Genomic DNA, 20717 nt, shown 5'->3' with positions numbered 1-20717 from the left:
ACGCGCCGTTCCCGCCACGCCCCGCCCCCTCCCTCGCCGCGGGGGCTGCTGGGATCGCGGCGGACCCGGCGGGGACGGAGCGGCCGCCATGGTGAGGGCAGGGGGGGCTGCGGGGCGGGTTGGGGGGCAGGACGGGGGGCTGGGGGGCAGCTGGGGGCGGATCTGTGGGGCAGGTTTGGATCTGTGGGGCAGGAGATGGATCTGTGGGGCAGGACGTGGATCTATGGGGCAGGACGTGGATCTGTGGGGCAGGAGATGGATCTGTGGGGCAGGACGTGGATCTATGGGGCAGGAGATGGATCTGTGGGGCAGGACGTGGATCTGTGGGGCAGGACGTGGATCTGTGGGGCAGGACGTGGATCTATGGGGCAGAATGTGGATCTGTGGGGCAGAATGTGGGTCTGTGGGGCAGGACGTGGATCTATGGGGCAGAATGTGGATCAGGACGTGGATCTGTGGGGCAGGACGTGGATCTATGGGGCAGGACGTGGCTCTGTGGGGCAGGAGATGGATCTGTGGGGCAGGACGTGGATCTATGGGGCAGAATGTGGATCTGTGGGGCAGAGACATGGATCTATGGGGTAGAACATGGATCTATGGGGCAGCTGTGGGGCAGGAGGTGGATCTGTGGGGCAGGGCTGGGGCTGTGCAGCCCCCTAACTCGCTGGCCACACCCCTGGCCTCACTAGCCAAACTACTCACTCACTAGCCACAGCCCCCAAACCACTAAACACAGTCCCAAGCTCCCTAGCCACGCCTCCACATCACTAGCCGTGCCTCCAAATCGCTAGCCACGGCCCCAAAATCGCTAGCCACGGCCCCAAAATCGCTAGCCACGGTCCCGAACTGACTGGCCGCGCCCCCCAGGATGTGTTCCTCATGATCCGGCGCCACAAGACGACCATCTTCACCGACGCCAAGGAGTCGAGCACCGTCCTGGAGCTGAAGCGCATCGTGGAGGGGATCCTTAAGCGGCCGCCCGAGGAGCAGCGACTCTACAAGGTGGGGCGCGTGGGTCCCTGTGGATTCCTGGGGGTCGCTGTGGGGAGTCCCTGTAGTTCTCTCTGGGTCCCTATGGGTCTCGATGGGACCTTATGGAGTCTCTACGGGTCCCTGTGGGTCGCGCTGGGGTTCCTGTGGGTCCCTACGAGGTCTCTGTGGGTCTCGCTGTGACCTTATGGGGTCTCTATGGGTCGCTATGGGTCCCTGTGAGTCCCTGTGGGGTCTCTATGGGATTCCTATGGGTCCCTATGGGTCGCTGTGGGTCCCTATGGGTCGCTGTGGGTCACGCTATGGGTCCCTGTGCCTCTACGGGTCCCTGTGGGTCACGCTATAGGTCCCTGTGGTTCTCTGTGGGTCCCTATGGGTCACGCTATGGGTCGCTGTGGTTCTCTATGGGTCCCTGTGGTTCTCTGTGGGTCCCTATGGGTCGCTGTGGGTCTCGCTATGGGTCCCTGTGCCTCTACGGGTCCCTGTGGGTCTCGCTATGGGTTGCTGTGGGTCCCTATGAGTCCCTGTGGGTCACGCTATGGGTCCCTGTGCCTCTACGGGTCCCTGTGGTTCTGTATGGGTCCCTGTGGGTCGCGCTATGGGTCGCTGTGGGTCCCTGTGGGTCCCTATGGGTCTGTATGGGTCACGCTATGGGTCCCTGTGGTTCTCTATGGGTCGCTGTGGGTCCCTATGGGTCCCTGTGGGTCTCGCTATGGGTCTCTGTGGTTCTCTATGGGTCCCTGTGGGTCACGCTATGGGTCCCTGTGCCTCTACAGGTCCCTATGGGTCTCGCTATGGGTCCCTGTGGGTCTCTATGGGTCCCTATGGGTCGCTGTGGGTCCCTATGGGTCACTCTATGGGTCGCTGTGGTTCTCTATGGGTCCCTATGGGTCTCGCTATGGGTCTCTGTGGGTCTCGCTATGGGTCCCTGTGGGTCCCTATGGGTCGCTGTGGGTCCCTATGGGTCATGCTATGGGTCCCTGTGGTTCTCTATGGGTCCCTGTGGGTCCCTATGGGTCTCTGTGGGTCCCTGTGGGTCACACTATGGGTCCCTGTGGGTCCCTATGGGTCCCTATGGGTCACGCTATGGGTCGCTGTGGTTCTCTATGGGTCCCTGTGGGTCTCTATGGGTCTCTGTGGGTCTCGCTATGGGTCCCTGTGGGTCCCTATGGGTCTCTATGAGTCGCTGTGGGTCCCTGTGGGTCACGCTATGGGTCCCTGTGGTTCTCTATGGGTCCCTATGGGTCGCGGTGGGTCCCTATGGGTCGCGGTGGGTCCCTATGGGTCGCGGTGGGTCCCTATGGGTCGCGGTGGGTCTGCCCCCCAGGAGGAGCAGCTGCTGGAGGACGCTCAGACCCTCGGCGACTGCGGCTTCACGAGCCAGACGGCGCGGCCGCAGGCCCCGGCCACCGTGGGGCTGGCGCTGCGCTGCCCAGGTCGGGGGGCCCTGCCCCACAGCCGAGGGTCTGGGGGGGCGACGGGGCGGGGGGGGGCGGGAAACGGGGGTGTGGGGGTGAAGCCGAAGGGGTTGGGGGGGAAACAAGGGGGCTTCGGGGTGAAACGAGGGGGGGGTGAGACAAAACGAGGGGGGTTGGGGGGGAAATAAGGTTTGGGGGGGGCTGGAAGGGGGGGTTGGGGTGAAATGAGGGGGTTTTGGGGTGAAATGAGGGGGTTTTGGGGTGAAATAAGTGGTTTTGGCAGTCAAAATGGGGTTTGGGGTGAGAAGAAGGGGGTTTTGGGGTGAAACGAGGGAGTTTTGGGGTGAAATAAGTGGTTTTGGCAGTCAAAACAGGGTTTGGGGTGGAACGAGGGGGTTTTGGGGTGAAACAAGGGGGTTTTGGGGCAAAATAAGTGGTTTTGGGAGTCAAAACAGGGTTTGGGGTCAGAACAAGGGGGTTTTGGGGTGAAACAAGGGGGGTTTGGGGCAAAATAAGTGGTTTTGGGAGTCAAAACAGGGTTTGGGGTCAGAACAAGGGGGGTTTGGGGTGAAATGAGGGGGTTTGGGGGTGAAACGAAGGAGTTTTTGGGTGAAATAAGTGGTTTTGGCAGTCAAAACAGGGTTTGGGGTCAGAACAAGGGGGTTTGGGGCTGAAACAAGGGGGTTTTGGGGTGAAACAAGGGGGTTTTGGGGTGAAACAAGGGGGTTTTGAGGTGAAACGAGGGGGTTTTGGGGTGAAATAAGTGGTTTTGGCAGTCAAAACAGGGTTTTGGGGTGAAACAAGGAAATTTTGGGGTGAAACGAGGGGGTTTTGGGGTGAAACAAAGGGGTTTGGGGTGAAACAAGGGAGTTTTGGGGTGAAACAAGGGGGTTTTGGGGTGAAACAAAGGGGTGTGGGGTGAAACGAGGGAGTTTTGGGGTGAAATAAGTGGTTTTGGGAGTCAAAACAGGGTTTGGGGTCAGAACAAGGGGGTTTTGGGGTGAAACGAAGGAGTTTTGGGGCAAAATAAGTGGTTTTGGGAGTCAAAACAGGGTTTGGGGTCAGAACAAGGGGGGTTTGGGGTGAAATGAGGGGGTTTGGGGGTGAAACGAGGGAGTTTTGGGGTGAAATAAGTGGTTTTGGCAGTCAAAACAGGGTTTGGGGTCAGAACAAGGGGGGTTTGGGGTGAAATGAGGGGGTTTGGGGGTGAAACGAAGGAGGTTTTGGGTGAAATAAGTGGTTTTGGCAGTCAAAACAGGGTTTGGGGTCAGAACAAGGGGGTTTGGGGCTGAAATGAGGGGGTTTTGGGGTGAAACAAGGGGGTTTTGGGGTGAAACAAGGGGGTTTTGAGGTGAAACGAGGGGGTTTTGGGGTGAAATAAGTGGTTTTGGCAGTCAAAACAGGGTTTTGGGGTGAAACAAGGAAATTTTGGGGTGAAACGAGGGGGTTTTGGGGTGAAACAAAGGGGTTTGGGGTGAAACAAGGGAGTTTTGGGGTGAAACAAGGGGGTTTTGGGGTGAAACAAAGGGGTGTGGGGTGAAACGAGGGAGTTTTGGGGTGAAATAAGTGGTTTTGGCAGTCAAAACAGGGTTTGGGGTCAGAACAAGGGGGTTTTGGGGTGAAACGAGGGAGTTTTGGGGTGAAATAAGTGGGTTTGGGAGTCAAAACAGGGTTTGGGGTCAGAACAAGGGGGGTTTTAGGTGAAATGAGGGGGTTTGGGGGTGAAACGAAGGAGTTTTGGGGTGAAATAAGTGGTTTTGGCAGTCAAAACAGGGTTTGGGGTCAGAACAAGGGAGTTTGGGGCTGAAATGAGGGGGTTTTAGGGTGAAACAAGGGGGTTTTGGGGTGAAACAAGGGGGTTTTGAGGTGAAACGAGGGGGTTTTGAGGTGAAACGAGGGGGTTTTGGGGTGAAATAAGTGGTTTTGGCAGTCAAAACAGGGTTTTGGGGTGAAACAAGGAAGTTTTGGGGTGAAACGAGGGGGTTTTGGGGTGAAATGAAGGGGTTTGGGGGTGAAACAAAGGGGTTTGGGGTGAAACAAGGGAGTTTTGGGGCGAAATAAGTGATTTTGGCAGTCAAAACAGGGTTTGGGGTCAGAACGAGGGGGTTTTGGGGTGAAACGAGGGGGTTTTGGGGTGGAACGAGGGGTCTTGGGGTCAAAATGAAGGGGGTGCCCCCCTTTCGTCAGGGTCCGGCTTCGAGGCGCTGCGCATCGACCCCTTCTCGTCGCCCCCCGAGCTCCCCGACGTGATGAAGCCCCAGGAGGGCGGCGGCGGCGCCCCGGAGCCCCCCCTGTCCTGAACACGCCCCGACACGCGTGGGACACGCCTGGAACACGGCGCGGAGTAACGGGGAACACGCTCGGGGCGCGGGGAATAAAGGAGAGAACACGCTTAGAGCCTGGGAGAGAACACGCTTGGGGAGGGGGGAACCGGCGACACGCTTAGAACACGGGAGAACACGGAACCACCGGGGACACGAAACACGCTTAGAGCCCAGGGCAGCCCCGCGAGTCGCAGCCGTGTCCGTGGGTCCCAGGGGGGTCTTTATGGGTCTCTATAGGGTCGCTATGGGTTCCTTGTGGATCCTGAGGGTCCATGTAGGGTCTCTATGGGGTTCCTGTTGGTCTCTATAGGGCCGCTATAGGTCCCTGTGGGTCTCTATGGGTCTCTATGTGGTTCTTGGGGGTCTTTATGGGTCTTTGGGGTCCCTGTGGGTCTCTATAGGGTCATTGTGCGTCTCTATGAGGACCCTGAGGGTCGCTATGGGTTTCCTATAGGTCCCTGTGGGTCGCTGTGGGTCTTTATGAGTCCGTGTGGGTTGCTATAGGTCCTTATGGGTCTCTGTGGGGTTGCTGTAGGTCTCTGTGGGGTCTTTATGGGTCTCTATGGGGTCCCTATAGGTCCCTGTGGGTCACTATGGGTCTTCATGAGTTCCTGTGGGTCGCTATAGGTCCTTATGGATCTCTATAGGGTTGCTATAGCTCTCTGTGGGGTCTTTATGGGTTTCTATGCGGTCGTTGTGGGCCTCTGTGGGGTCCCTATAGGTGCCTGTGGGTCACTATGGGTCTCTGTGGGGTCCCTATAGGTGCCTGTGGGTCACTATGGGTCTCTGTGGGGTCCCTATAGGTCCCTGTGGGTCACTATGGGTCTCTATGGGGTCCCTATAGGTCCCTGTGGGTCACTATGGGTCTCTATGGGGTCCCTATAGGTCCCTATGGGTCGCTATGGGTCTTTATGAGTCCATGCGGGTCGCTATAGGTCCTTGTGGGTCTCTGTGGGGTTGCTATAGGTCTCTGTGGGTCTTTATGGGTCTCTATAGGGTCGTTGTGGGCCTTTATGGGCTTCCTATAGGTCCCTGTGGGTCACTATGGGTCTCTATGGGGTCCCTATAGGTCCCTGTGGGTCACTATAGGTCCTTACGGGTCTCTATAGGGCTGCTATAGGTCTCTGTGGGGTCTTTATGGGTCTCTATAGGGTCGTTGTGGGCCTCTATGGGGTCCCTATAGGTCCCTGTGGGTCACTATGGGTCTCTATGGGGTCCCTATAGGTCCCTGTGGGTCGCTATGGGTCTTTATGAGTCCTTGTGGGTCACTATAGGTCCTTACGGGTCTCTATAGGGTTGCTATAGGTCTCTGTGGGGTCTTTATGGGTCTCTCTGGGTCCCTGTGGGGTCCCTGAGGGGCGGGGGAGGGGGGGGGGCAGTCACTCAGGCCACGCCCCCTTTTGCCTTATATGGGATGTGCCCGTCGGGGGCCGCGCGCCTTTTAGTATCCCCGTTGCTCGCTGGCCACGCCCCTTTACCTTATATGGACTGTGCCAGCTGTGGCCACGCCCCCTCTGCCTTATATGGGATGTGCCTCGCTTATATAGGGGCCGCGTCCGCTGTGGCCACGCCCCCTTTCCATATACGGTCACGGTGCCGCTGTGGCCACGCCCCCCTTCGCCTTATATGGGCCGTGGCCACGCCCCCTTCCTCTCATCCAATGGCGGGGGGGGGGGGAGCTGCGCGCGCAGCCCGGGGAGGGGAGGGGAGGGGGGGGGTCGCTCCCGGCCGCCGCGCGCGCGCGCGCTCCCGCCATCCCATCGTCCCGGGGCCCCTCGCGGCCGCCGTCGCCATGGAAACGGCGCCCCCCGCGCCCCGCCCCGCCGTGCGCGCCGCGGGTCAGGTGACCCGGGGGGGGAGGGGGGGAGGGGGGAGGAGGAGCGGGGTCGCGGCGGGGTCAGCGGTGGCCACCGAGGGGGCGGGGGGGGCCACCGAGGGGGCGGGGGGGGCCACCGAGGGGCCGGGGGGGGCCGAGGAGGGCGGGGGGGCCGCGGCGGCCATCTTGGGGTCAAGGGTCAGCGGTGGGGGGGCGGCGGTGGCCGCCGAGGGGGCTGGAGTGGCCACTAAGGGGGTGATGGTGGCTACTAAAGGGGTGATGGTGGCCACCGAGGGGGCGGGGGGGGATGCGGGGGCCGCGGCGGACGCCCTGGGGGCCGAGGCCGCCGGTGAGGGGGCGGGGGGGGTCGCTGAGGGGGTGATGGTGGCTACTAAAGGGGCGGCGGTGGCTACTGAGGGGGCAGGAGGGGCCACCAGGCGGGCGGTGGTGGCCAAGGGGTGGCCAGAGGCGGCTAACGTGGAGCTAGGAGACCACGGGAGGCCGGCGGTGGCCAGTGAAGAGCCAACGGTGGCCAGTGAAGAGCCAACGGTGGCCAGTGAAGAGCCAACGGTGGCCAGTGAAGAGCCAAAGGTGGCCAGTGAAGAGCCAACGGTGGCCAAGATGGAGCCAAAGCCTCCCACAGCCTCTGTGGTGGCCACCTCGGAGCCAACGGAGACCCCCACGCCCTCAGCGGTGGCCACCTCAGTGCCAGAGCCACCCGTGGCCTCCACGTTGGCCCCCTCGGAGCCAACAGAGACCCCCACGCCCTCTGTGGTGGCCCCCTCGGAGCCAACGGAGACCCCCGCGACCTCCACGTCCACCGTCTCAGTGCCGGAACCCACCAGCGCCTCGACGCCGGCCGCCTCGGTGAGGCTGACGGTCGCCTCGGAGGCTGCGAAGCCCACAGCGACGTCGACGTCGTCCGTCTCGGAGTCAACGGAGACTCCTCCAACCTCAACAGTGGCCACCTCAGTGCCGGAATCCACCACCACGCCGACGTCGATCATCTCGGAGTCAATGGAGACTCCTCCGACCTCAACGGTGGCCACCTCGAAGCCAACAGAGACCCCTCCAACCTCCACGTCCACCGTCTCGGTGCCGGACCCCACCTCTCCGGCGGCCGTTTGGGGCTCTCCGGGCGAGCGGAGCCTGTTGGGAGCCAACGGGCCGGGCCGGGGCTCGCAGGGCAGCCTGGAGCCGGGGGACCTGGACTCGGTGAGCGTCTTGTCGGGGACGCTGGAGTCCTTGGCCAGCTCCTTCCCCGACGACGTCAGCTCCATGGGCTCCGATTCCGAGGTGGCGGCGCCGTCCTATCGCCGCACCGACCGCTACGGCTTCCTGGGGGGCAGCCAGTACAGCGAGGCGCCGTGAGTACCCCGAAAACGGGCTTTTTCACCCCAAAACCGGGCGAAAATGGGCTCTTTTGCCTCAAAAATGGGCTTTTTTGCCTCAAAAACGACCTCTTCCGTCCAAAAATCGGTGCTTTCGTCACAAAAATGGGCTCTTTCACCCCAAAAATTAGTTCTTTCACCTCAAAAATGTCCTCAAAAAGGATTTTCCCACCCCAAAAATGGGTTCTTTAATGCAAAACAATCTCTTTAACCTCAAAAATTATTTTTTTTATCAGAAAAATGGGCTCTTTCACCCCAAAAATTAGTTCTTTCACCTCAAAAATGTCCTCAAAAAGCATTTTCCTACCCCAAAAATGGGTTCTTTAATGCAAAACGATCTCTTTAACCTCAAAAATTGGTTTTTTTATCACAAAAATGGGCTCTTTCACCCCAAAAATTAGTTCTTTCACCTCAAAAATGTCCTCAAAAAGCATTTTCCTACCCCAAAAATGGGTTCTTTAATGCAAAACGATCTCTTTAACCTCAAAAATCGGTTCTTTCATCACAAAGATGTGCTCTTTCGTCTCAAAAACTGGTGTTTCACCCCAAAATCCGGCTTTCACCCCCAAAATTGGTTCTTTCACCTCAAAAAATTGATTCTTTACCTCAAAAATCGGTTCTTTCACCCCAAAGCAACCTTTTTCGCACAAAAAGTGGGTTCTTTCATCGCAAAAATTAGCTCCTTCAACTCAAAAATGAGCTGTTTCACCCCCAAAACCATTTTTCCCCCAAAAAAAGAGCTCTTTCACCCCAAAACTCAGCTCTTTCCCCCAAAAATAGGTTCTTTCACCTCAAAAATCGGTTATTTACTTGAAAAACGGGCTGTTTCTTCTCAAAAATAGGTATTTTTATCTTAAAAATCGGTTTTTACCTCAAAAACAGGCTCTTTCACCCCCAAAGCAACCTCTTTCACATCAACAACGGGCTCCTTCACCTCAAAAATGGGCTTTTTCACCTCAAAAATTGGTTATTTACCTCAAAAATAAGCTCTTTCACCTCAAAAATTGTTTATTTGCCTCAAAAACGGGCTCGTTCTTCTCAAAAATGGCTTCTTTTACCTCAAAAAATGGTTCTTCACCTCAAAACTGGGCTCTTTTACCTCAAAACTGGGCTCTTTCACCTCAAAAAATGGGCTCTTTCACCTCAAAACGTGGTTATTTACCTCAAAAATGGGCTCGTTCTTCTCAAAAATGGCTTCTTTTACCTCAAAAAATGGTTTTTCATCTCAAAAATGGGCTTTTTCACCTCAAAAATTGGTTATTTACCTCAAAAATGGGCTTGTTCTTCTCAAAAATGACTTCTTTTACCTCAAAAAATGGTTCTTCACCTCAAAACTGGGCTCTTTTACCTCTAAAATGGGCTCTTTCACCTCAAAAATTGGTTCTTCACCTCAAAAATGGTTCTTTCACCTCAAAAAATTGGTTATTTGCCTCAAAAATGGGCTCGTTCTTCTCAAAAATGGCTTCTTTTACCTCAAAAAATGGTTCTTCACCTCAAAACTGGGCTCTTTTATCTCAAAACTGGGCTCTTTTGCCTCAAAAATGGGCTCTTTCACCTCAAAACTTGGTTATTTGCCTCAAAAATGGGCTCGTTCTTCTCAAAAATGGCTTCTTTTACCTCAAAAAACGGTTCTTCATCTCAAAAATGGGCTTTTTCACCTCAAAAATTGTTTATTTGCCTCAAAAACGGGCTCGTTCTTCTCAAAAATGGCTTCTTTTACCTCAGAAAATGGTTCTTCACCTCAAAACTGGGCTCTTTTACCTCAAAAATGGGCTCTTTCACCTCAAAAAATGGTTATTTACCTCAAAAATGGGCTCGTTCTTCTCAAAAATGGCTTCTTTTACCTCAGAAAATGGTTCTTTTCTTCAAAAATTGGTTCTTTCACCCCCTCACGTGGGTTTTCCTCCCGCAGGGAGAGCTCGGTGCCCGTGGACGTCGCGCGGCAGCGGGAGCTGAAGTGGCTGGAGATGTTCAACCACTGGGACAAGTGGCTGACCCGTCGCTACCAGAAGGTGACCTGGACCCATAGCGGGCGTGGGGAGGGGCCTCGGGGGTCCTGCTGCCCCATAGATGGGTTTGGGGGGTTCTCCTGCCCCATAGATGGGTTTGGGGGGTCCTCCTGCCCCATAGATGGGTTTGGGGGGTTCTCCTGCCCCATAGATGGGTTTGAGGGGGTTCTCCTGCCCCATAGATGGGTTTGGGGGGTCCTCCTGCCCCATAGATGGGTTTGAGGGGGTTCTTCTGCCCCATAGATGGGTTTGGGGGGTTCTCCTGCCCCATAGATGGGTTTGGGGGGTTCTCCTGCCCCATAGATGGGTTTGAGGGGGTTCTCCTGCCCCATAGATGGGTTTGAGGGGGTTCTCCTGCCCCATAGATGGGTTTGGGGGGTTCTCCTGCCCCATAGATGGGTTTGAGGGGGTTCTCCTGCCCCATAGATGGGTTTGGGGGGTCCTCCTGCCCCATAGATGGGTTTGAGGGGGTTCTTCTGCCCCATAGATGGGTTTGGGGGGTCCTCCTGCCCCATAGGTGGGTTGGGGGGGTCCCCCTGCCCCGTGGGGCGCGGTCGAGGCCCGTGGGTGACGCGGTGGGTGGCGCCGTGGGGCAGGTGAAGCTGCGGTGCCGCAAGGGGATCCCCTCGTCGCTGCGGGCCCGGGCCTGGCAGCTCCTCTCCGACAGCAAATCCCGCCTGGAGCAGAACCCGGGGCTCTTCCAGGTGAGGCGCCCGCCCCAGGGAGGCCACTGGGGGCCACTGGGGGTCAGTGGTGGCCACTGGGGGTCACTGGGGGTCAGTGGGGGCCAGTGGGGGCCAATGGGGGTCAGTGGTGGTCAATGGGGGCCAGTGGTGGTCAATGGGGTCAGTGGTGGTCAGTGGGGGCCAGTGGGGGCCAATGGTGGCCACTGGGGGTTAATAGTGGTCAATGGGGGCCAATGGTGGCCAGTGGGGGTCAGTGGTGGCCAGTGGGGGTCAGTGGTGGCCAGTGGGGGTCAGTGGTGGCCAATGGGGGTCAACGGTGGCCACTGGGAGTCAACAGTGCTCAATGGTGGCCAGTGGGGGTCAGTGGTGGCCAGTGGGGGTCAATGGTGGCCAATGGGGGTCAACAGTGGCCACTGGGGGTCAACGGTGGCCACTGGGAGTCAATGGTGGCCACTGGGAGTCAACAGTGCTCAATGGTGGCCAATGGGGGTCAGTGGTGGCCAATGGGGGTCAATGGTGGCCAGTGGGGTCAATGGTGGCCACTGGGGGTTAATAGTGGTCAATGGGGGCCAATGGTGGCCAGTGGGGGTCAATGGTGGCCAATGGGGGTCAACGGTGGCCACTGGGAGTCAATGGTGGCCACTAGGAGTCAACAGTGCTCAATGGTGGCCAATGGGGGTCAGTGGTGGCCAGTGGGGGTCAATGGTGGCCAATGGGGGTCAATGGTGGCCAGTGGGGGTCAGTGGTAGCCAGTGGGGGTCAGTGGTGGCCAATGGGGGTCAATGGTGGCCAATGGGGGTCAGTGGTGGCCAATGGGGGTCAACGGTGGCCACTGGGGGTCAACGGTGGCCACTGGGGGTCAATGGTGGCCAGTGGGGGTCAGTGGTAGCCAGTGGGGGTCAGTGGTGGCCACTGGGGGTCAATGGTGGCCACTGGGGGTCAATAGTGGCCAATGGTGGCCAATGGGGGTCAGAGGTGGTCACTGGGGGTCAATGGAGGCTCGTGGTGGCGAGCAGCGGTCAGCGGAGGTCGGTGGTGACCCATGATGGTCAGTGAAGCTCAGTGGTGGCCCGTGGTGGCCCGTGGTGGCCGGAGAAGGCCGGTGGTGGCCGGCGTTGGTGAGCGGTGTCCCCGGGGCAGGAGCTGGAGCGCCAGGCCGGGGAGCCGCGCTGGCTGGACGCCATCGAGAAGGACCTTCACCGGCAGTTCCCCTTCCACGAGATGTTCGCCGCCCGCGGGGGACACGGGTAGGACCCCCCCCCAAGCCCCCACGCCCACTTCCGGCGGAAGCCACGCCCACTTCCGGGTGGGGGTGGGCTCCTCCCACTCTTGGTTGCCCCCCCTCTCTCTCTTGGTAGCCCACTTCCACTTCTAGTAGCCCACTTCCCACCTTGGTTGCCCCACCCCAGTAGCCCCCTCCCCATCCCAGTAGCCCCCTGCTGGTCCCTGGTAGCCCCCTGTGGTCCCTGGTGGCCACTCCCCACCCCAGTAGCCCCCTCCCCACCCCAGTAGCCCCTTCCCAGTAGCCCCTTGCTGGTCTTTGGTAGCCCCCTGTGGTAGCCAGTAGCCCCTCCCCACCCCAGTGGCCCCTCCCCACCCCAGTAGCCCCCTGCTGGTCCCCAGTAGCCCCATGTGGTAGCCAGTAGCCCCCTCCCCACCCCGGTAGCCCCCTCCCCACCCTGGTAGCCCCCTCCCCACCCCAGTAGCCCCTTCCCCACCCCAATAGCCCCCTCCCCATCCCAGTAGCCCCCTCCCCATTCCAGTAGCCCCCTCCCCACCCCAGTAGCCCCTCCCCACCCTAGTAGCCCCCTCCCCATCCCAGTAGCCCCCTCCCCACCCCAGCAGCCCCTCCCCACCCCGGTAGCCCCCTGTGGCCCCCGGTAGCCCGCTGGGGCCCCCCGGTAGCCCGCTGGGCGCTCCCCGCAGGCAGCAGGACCTGTACCGCATCCTCAAGGCCTACACGGTGCTGCGGCCCCACGAGGGCTACTGCCAGGCCCAGGCCCCGGTGGCCGCCGTCCTCCTCATGCAGATGCCCGCCGAGGTGGGGCCGGTGGCCGCGGTGGCCGCGGGGGAGGGCGGGGTGGCCGCCGGGGGGGTTCCCCGGGCCACCCCCGGTGACCCCTGTCCCCTCCCCCCAGCAAGCCTTCTGGTGCCTCGTGCAGATCTGCGACAAGTACCTGCCCGGCTACTACAGCGCCGGGCTGGTGAGGGGCCGCGGGGGCCAGCGGGGCGGCCGCGGGGGCTAGTGGGGGTCAGCGGGGGTCAATGGTGGCCAACGGGGGTCAGTGGTGGCCAACGGGGGGCTGGGGTGGCCAACAGGGGTCAACAGTGGCCACTGGGGGTCAGTGGGGGTCAATGGGAGTCAATGGTGGCTAACAGGGGTCAATGGTGGCTATTGGGGATCAGTGGTGGCCAACGGGGGCCAATGGTGGCCAATGGGAGTCAATGGTGGCCAACAGGGGGCTGGGGTGGCCAATGAGAGTCAATGGTGGCCAACAGGGGTCAATGGTGGCCAATGGGAGTCAATGGTGGCCAGCGGGGGGCTGGGGTGGCAAATGGGAGTCAATGGTGGCCAACAGGGGTCAATGGTGGCCAATGGGAGTCAATGGTGGCCAACAGGGGTCAATGGTGGCCAACGGGGGTCAATGGTGGCCAATGGGGGTCAATGGTGGCCAACGGGGGTCAACGGTGGCCATTGGGGGTCAGTGGTGGCCAACGGGGCTCAATGGTGGCTAATGGGAGTCAATGGTGGCCACTGGGGGTCAGTGGTGGTCAACGGTGGCCAACAGGGGTCAATGGAGGCTAATGGGAGTCAATGGTGGCCAATGGGAGTCAATGGTGGCCAGCGGGGCTCAATGGTGGCCAACGGTGCTCAATGGTGGCCAACAGGGGTCAATGGTGGCCAACAGGGCTCAGTGGGGGTCAATGGTGGCCAACGGGGTTCAGTGGTGGCCAACAGGGGTCAATGGTGGCCATTGGGGGTCAATAGTGGCCAAGAGGGGTCAATGGTGGCCAACGGGGGTCTGGGGTGGCCAATGGGAGTCAATGGTGGCCAACAGGGGTCAATGGAGGCTAATGGGGGGCTGGGGTGGCCAACAGGGGTCAATGGTGGCCAACAGGGGTCAATGGTGGCCAATGGGGCTCAATGGAGGCTAACGGGAGTCAATGGTGGCCAACGGGGCTCAATAGAGGTTAATGGGGGTCAACGGTGGCCAACAGGGGCCAATGGTGGCCAACGGGGCTCCATGGTGGCCAACGGGGCTCAACGGTGGCCAGTGGTGGCCGTTGGCGGCCGCGGCGGCCGGCGTGCGGCCCGTGACGCGTGTCCCCCGGCAGGAGGCGCTGCAGCTGGACGGGGAGGTCTTCGGGGCGCTGCTGCGGCGGGCGGCGCCGGCCGCTCACCGGCACCTGCGGCGCCTGCGGGTGGAGCCGCTGCTCTACCTCACCGAGTGGTTCATGTGCCTCTTCGCCCGCAGCCTCCCCTGGGCGGCCGTGCTGCGCGTCTGGGACATGTTCTTCTGCGAGGGTGAGGCCCGTCGTGGCTTCGTCTCCGTGTCTCGTTTCCGTGTTCCTCACCCAGATCCACATTCCTCACCACGTTCCTCGCCCCATCTTGATGTTTCTGACCCCAAATCCGTGTTCTTCACCCCATATTCACGTTCCTCACCGTGTTCTTCACCCATATCCACGTTCTTCACTCCATATTCACATTCTTCACCCAGATCCACGTTCCTCACCACGTTCCTCGCCCCATCTTGATGTTTCTGACCCCGTATCCGTGTTTTTCACTCCATATTCACGTTCCTCACCATGTTCTTCACCCATATCCACGTTCTTCACTCCATATTCACGTTCTTCACCCATATCCACGTCCCTCACCGTGTTCCTCGCCTCATCTTGATGTTTCTGACCCCAAATCCGTGTTCTTCACCCCATATTCATGTTCCTCACCGTGTTCTTCACCCATATCCACGTTCTTCACTCCATATTCACGTTCTTCACCCAGATCCACGTCCCTCACCACGTTCCTTGCCTCATCTTGAGGTTCCTGACCCCAAATCCGTGTTCTTCACCCCATATTCACGTTCCTCACCGTGTTCTTCACCCATATCCACGTTCTTCACTCCATATCCACGTTCCTCACTCATATCCACGTCCCTCACCGTGTTCCTCGCCTCATCTTGATGTTTCTGACCCCAAATCCGTGTTCTTCACCCCATATTCATGTTCCTCACCGTGTTCTTCACCCATATCCACGTTCTTCACTCCATATTCACGTTCTTCACCCAGATCCACGTCCCTCACCACGTTCCTTGCCTCATCTTGAGGTTCCTGACCCCAAATCCGTGTTCTTCACCCCATATTCACGTTCCTCACCGTGTTCTTCACCCATATCCACGTTCCTCACTCATATCCACGTTCCTCACCACGTTCCTCGCCCCATCTTGATGTTTCTGACCCTGTATCCGTGTTCTTCACCCCATATTCACGTTCCTCACCGTGTTCTTCACCCATATCCACGTTCTTCACTCCATATTCACGTTCTTCACCCATATCCACGTTCCTCACCACGTTCCTCGCCCCATCTTGATGTTTCTGACCCTGTATCCGTGTTCTTCACCCCATATTCACGTTCCTCACCGTGTTCTTCACCCACATCCACGTTCTTCACTCCATGGTCTCATTCCTCGCTCCATATTCGTGTTTCTCACCACGTTCCTCACCCCATATCCGTGTTCTTCGCTCCATGTTCATGTTCCTGACCCATAGCCACGTTCCTCACCATGTTTCTCGCCCCATCTTGATGTTTCTTACCCTGTATCCATGTTCTTCACCCCATATTCACGTACCTCACGACGTTCCTCACCCCATATTCACATTCCTCACCCCATCTTGATGTTCCTCACCCCATATCCATGTTCTTCACCCCATATTCACATTCCTCGCTACGTTCCTCACACCATATCCATGTTCTTCACTCCATATTCACATTCCTCACTCCATCTTGATGTTTCTGACCCCGTATCCGTGTTCTTCACCCCATATTCACGTTCTTCACCATGTTCTTCACCCACATCCACGTTCTTCACTCCATGGTCTCATTCCTTGCTCCATATTCGTGTTTCTCACCACGTTCCTCACCCCATATCCATGTTCTTCACTCAATATTCATGTTCTCACTCCATATTCACGTTCTTCACCAGGTTCTTCACTCATATCCACGTTCTTCACTCCACGTTCTCATTCTTCGCTCCATAGTCATCTTTTTCACCACATTCCTCACCCCATATCCACGTTTTTCACTCCATATTCATGTTCCTCACTCCATATTCACGTTTCTCACCCCATCTTGATGTTTCTGACCTCGTATCCATGTTCTTCACCCCATAGTCACGTTCCTCGCTATGTTCCTCACCCCATATCCGTGTTCTTTGCTCCATATTCATGTTCCTCACTCCATATTCATGTTCCTCACCGCATCTTGATGTTTCTGACCCCGTATCTGTGTTTTTCACTCCATATTCACGTTCTTCACCGTGTTCTTCACCCATATCCACGTTCTTCACTCCACGTTCTCATTCCTCGCTCCGTATTCATGTTTCTCACCACGTTCCTCACCCCATATCCATGTTCTTCACTCCATATTCACGTTCTTCACCCATATCCATGTTCCTCACCGTGTTCCTCACCCCATCTTGATGTTTCTTACCCTGAATCCATGTTCTTCACCCCATATTCACGTTCCTCGCTACGTTCCTCACCCCATATCCGTGTTCTTTGCTCCATATTCATGTTCTTCACTCCATATTCACATTCCTCACCCCGTATCCACCTTCCTAACCATGTTCCTCACCACGTATCCACGTTCTTCATTCCACATTCACGTTCCTCACCACATTCTTCACCCTAAATTTATTTTCTTCACTCCATGTTCTCATTCCTCACTCCATATCCATGGTTTTCACCCCGTATCCGTGTCCCTCGCCCCATATCCGCGTCCTTCACCCCATATCCTCACCCCGTATCCATGTCCCTCGCCCCATAACCACGTCCCTTGCCCCATATCCTCACCCTGTACCTGTGTTCCTTGCCCCGTATCCGTGTCCCTCACCCCATATCCACGTCCCTCACCCCATATCCATGTTCCTCACCCCGTAACCATGTTCCTCACCATGTTCCTCACCCCATATCCACATCCCTCACCCCGTATCCACGTTCCTCACCCCGTAACCATGTTCCTCACCATGTTCCTCACCCCATATCCACATCCCTCACCCCTTATCCACGTTCCTCACCCCGTATCCATGTTCCTCACCATGTTCCTCACCCCATAACCACGTCCCTCACCCCTTATCCACATCCCTCACCCCATATCCATGTTCCTCACCCCGTATCCATGTTCCTCACCATGTTCCTCACCCCGTATCCACGTCCCTCACCCCATATCCACGTTCCTCACCCCGTATCCATGTCCCTCACCCCATACCCTCACCCCATATCCATGTTCCTCTCCCCGTATCCACGTCCCTCACCCCTTATCCACGTTCCTCACCCCGTATCCATGTTCCTCACCATGTTCCTCACCCCTTATCCACGTTCCTCACCCCGTATCCATGTTCCTCACCATGTTCCTCACCCCGTATCCACGTCCCTCACCCCGTATCCACGTTCCTCACCATGTTCCTCACCCCATATCCACATCCCTCACCCCTTATCCACATCCCTCACCCCATATCCATGTTCCTCACCCCTTATCCACATCCCTCACCCCATATCCATGTTCCTCACCCTGTATCCATGTTCCTCACCATGTTCCTCACCCCATATCCACATCCCTCACCCCATATCCACGTTCCTCACCCCGTATCCATGTTCCTCACCATGTTCCTCACCCCATATCCACATCCCTCACCCCATATCCACGTCCCTCACCCCTTATCCACGTTCCTCACCCCATATCCATGTTCCTCACCATGTTCCTCACCCCATATCCACATCCCTCACCCCTTATCCACATCCCTCACCCCTTATCCACGTTCCTCACCCCTTATCCACATCCCTCACCCCATATCCATGTTCCTCACCCCGTATCCATGTCCCTCACCCCTTATCCACGTTCCTCACCCCGTATCCATGTTCCTCACCATGTTCCTCACCCCGTATCCATGTTCCTCACCCCGTATCCATGTTCCTCACCATGTTCCTCACCCCGTATCCATGTTCCTCACCATGTTCCTCACCCCATATCCATGTTCCTCACCATGTTCCTCACCCCGTATCCACGTCCCTCACCCCGTATCCACGTCCCTCACCCCGTATCCACGTTCCTCACCACGTTCCTTGCGTCCCTGACGCCGCCTCCGTCCCCAGGGGTGAAGGTCCTGTTCCGGGTGGGGCTGGTTCTCCTGCGCCAGGCGCTGGGCTCGGCCGACAAGCTCCGCAGCTGCCCCGGGCTGTACGAGACCCTCGAGCGGCTGCGCAGCGTCCCCCCCCCCGGCCTCCACGAGGACAACCTGGTGCTGCAGGTGGGACACGCGCGGCGTGGAGGGGACCCACGAGGGACGTGGTGGCGGCTCCTTCTGCCACGTCTGTCCGTCTGTCTGTCTGTCTGTCCCCCCCCCAGGTGTCCTCGGTGCCGCTCTCCGAGTCCCTCCTGGAGCGCGAGACGTGGCGGCAGCTGCGACGCCGGCTGGAGGCGCGAGGGGAGCCCCCCCGGGCGCCGCCCCCCCGGCTGCACGGGGCGCGAGCCATCCACGCCCAGCGGCTGCGCGGGGAGGTGGGGGAGTGATCGATCGATCGATCGATTGATTGGTTGATTGGTTGGTTGGCAGAGACGGGGGGGAGGGGCGTGGCTGGAAGGAGTGAGAGCTGAGGGGTCAATGGGGAGCTGGGAGGGATCGATAGCGGGGATGGATTGATAGCGGGGATCGATTGATAGTGGGGATGGATCGATAGCTGGGATCGATTGATAGCAGGGATCGATAGCTGGGGTTGATTGATAGTGAGGATTGATAGCTGGGATGGATCGATAGCAGGGATCGATTGATAGTGGGGATCGATAGATAGCTGGGATGGATTGATAGCGGGGATCGATAGCGGGGATTGATTGATAGTGGGGATCGATAGCAGGGATTGATAGTGGGGATCGATAGATAGCTGGGATGGATTGATAGTGGGGATCGATTGATAGTGGGGATCGATTGATAGTGGGGATCGATTGATAGTGGGGCTCGATAGCTGGGATCGATTGATAGTGGGGATCAATTGATAACTGGGATGGATTGATAGTGGGGATTGATAGCTGGGATCGATTGATAGTGGGGATCGATAGCTGGGGTTGATTGATAGTGAGGATTGATAGCTGGGATGGATCGATAGCAGGGATCGATAGCAGGGATCAATTGATAGCGGGCATCGATAGCTGGGATGGATTGATAGCGGGGATCGATAGCTGGGATCGATAGCAGGGATCGATTGATAGTGGGGATCGATTGATAACTGGGATCGATTGATAGTGGAGATCGATAGCTGGGATCGATTGATAGTGGAGATCGATAGCTGGGGTCAGTTGATAGTGGGGATCAATAGGGATCGATTGATAGCTGGGATTGATTGATAGCGGGGATCGATAGCAGGGATTGATCGATAGTGGGGATCGATAGCAGGGATGGATGGATAGCAGGGATCGATTGGTAGTGGGGATCGATTGATAGTAGGGATCGATAGCTGGGATCGATTGATAGTGGGGATCAATAGCTGGGATTGATTCATAGTGGGGATCGATTGATAGCTGAGATCAATTGATAGTAGGGATCAATAGCTGGGATAGATTGATAGTGGGGATCAATAGCTGGGATGGATCGATAGTGGGGATTGATTGATAGCAGGGATCGATAGCTGGGATCGATTGATTGTGGGGATCGATAGCGGGGATCGATTGATAGTGGGGATCGATTGATAGCGGGGATCAATAGCTGGGGTTGATTGATAGTAAGGATTGATAGCTGGGATGGATCGATAGCAGGGATCGATCCATAGCAGGGATTGATCGATAGCAGGGATCGATTGATAACTGGGATCGATAGCTGGGATCAGTTGATAGTGGGGATCGATTGATAGTAGGAATCGATAGCTGGGATCGATTGATAGTGGGGATCGATTGATAGTGGGGATCGATAGCTGGGATGGATCGATAGTGGGGATCAATTGATAGTGGGGATCGATTGATAGGGATCGATAGCTGGGATGGATCGATAGTGGGGATCAATTGATAGTGGGGATCGATTGATAGTAGGGATCAATAGCTGGGATCAATTGATAGCGGGGATCAATAGCTGGGATGGATCGATAGTGGGGATTGATTGATAGCTGGGATGGATTGATAGTGGGGATCGATAGCTGGGATCGATTGATAGTGGGGATCGATCGGCAGCGGGGATCGATCAGCTGATTGATCGACAGGCGCCTCCCTTTGCTCAGCAGCTCCAGGAAAGGACCCGTGGCCAAGCTCCGGTTGACACCCCGTGATCGATCGATCGATTGATTGATCGATCGCCAGCTCTGATTGACACTCCAGCCGCCTGGGATTGGCAGCTCCGATTGATCCATTAACAGCTCCGATTGATTAACGGCTCCGACGGATCGGCAGCTCCGCCCGCCCCCCTACTGACCCGCTGGCCTCCTGGGCTGATCGATCGATCGATTGATTAATCGATCGGCAGCCTGCGCTGATTAATCGGCGGCTCCGGGAAGGATTGGCAGCTCCGATCGGTTTATTGATTGATCGACCGCTCCCAGCCAGTATCGATCGGCAGCCGCAGCGCTGCTGGACGGCTCCAGGATGGATTGATCGATCGATCGATTGATTGATTGATTGATTGACAGCTCCTATTGATTGATCGGCAGCCCCGTGGATCGATTTACAGCCTCATCGATGGATCGATGGATCGATCGGCGGCCGCCCCTCCCCCCTCTATTTAACTCCCTCCCCTCCCCCCTCTTTCTTTTGGGTCAAAAAACGCAAAAATCGGGGTTCCGCGCCGCCTTTTCTCAATCGGGGGGGGGGGGGAACGGAAGTGGGCG

At 57.6% G+C, this 20717-nt stretch overlaps 2 protein-coding genes across 3 annotated transcripts; both read left to right on the top strand.

Moving 5' to 3' along the window:
• The first annotated feature begins 23 nt into the window (after positions 1–23).
• LOC138735098 (elongin-B-like) lies at positions 24–4805 on the top strand. Its single transcript, XM_069882977.1, has 4 exons — positions 24–91; positions 868–1002; positions 2318–2426; positions 4596–4805. Exons 1-4 carry the CDS (start codon positions 89–91, stop codon positions 4706–4708), a joined length of 360 nt encoding a protein of 119 aa, XP_069739078.1. The 5' UTR covers positions 24–88; the 3' UTR covers positions 4709–4805.
• A 2153-nt stretch (positions 4806–6958) lies between these two features.
• Positions 6959–20670, top strand: LOC138735096 (TBC1 domain family member 10B-like). 2 transcript variants are annotated; one of them, XM_069882975.1, is made up of 10 exons: positions 6959–7915; positions 9852–9951; positions 10545–10652; positions 11775–11881; positions 12561–12675; positions 12773–12838; positions 13971–14160; positions 18006–18160; positions 18259–18411; positions 20118–20670. In XM_069882975.1, the coding sequence occupies exons 1-10, from the start codon at positions 7170–7172 to the stop codon at positions 20160–20162; spliced, it is 1785 nt and encodes a 594-aa protein (XP_069739076.1). In that variant the 5' UTR covers positions 6959–7169; the 3' UTR covers positions 20163–20670. The 2 variants fall into 2 exon arrangements, with proteins under 2 accessions (XP_069739076.1, XP_069739075.1); XM_069882974.1 differs by having other exon boundaries at positions 20115–20670.
• The last annotated feature ends 47 nt before the right edge of the window (positions 20671–20717 follow it).

The sequence above is a fragment of the Phaenicophaeus curvirostris genome, unplaced genomic scaffold (genome assembly GCF_032191515.1).
Source record: "Phaenicophaeus curvirostris isolate KB17595 unplaced genomic scaffold, BPBGC_Pcur_1.0 scaffold_442, whole genome shotgun sequence".
NCBI lineage: Eukaryota > Metazoa > Chordata > Aves > Cuculiformes > Cuculidae > Phaenicophaeus > Phaenicophaeus curvirostris.
This window is presented reverse-complemented; position numbering and strand designations above follow the sequence as displayed.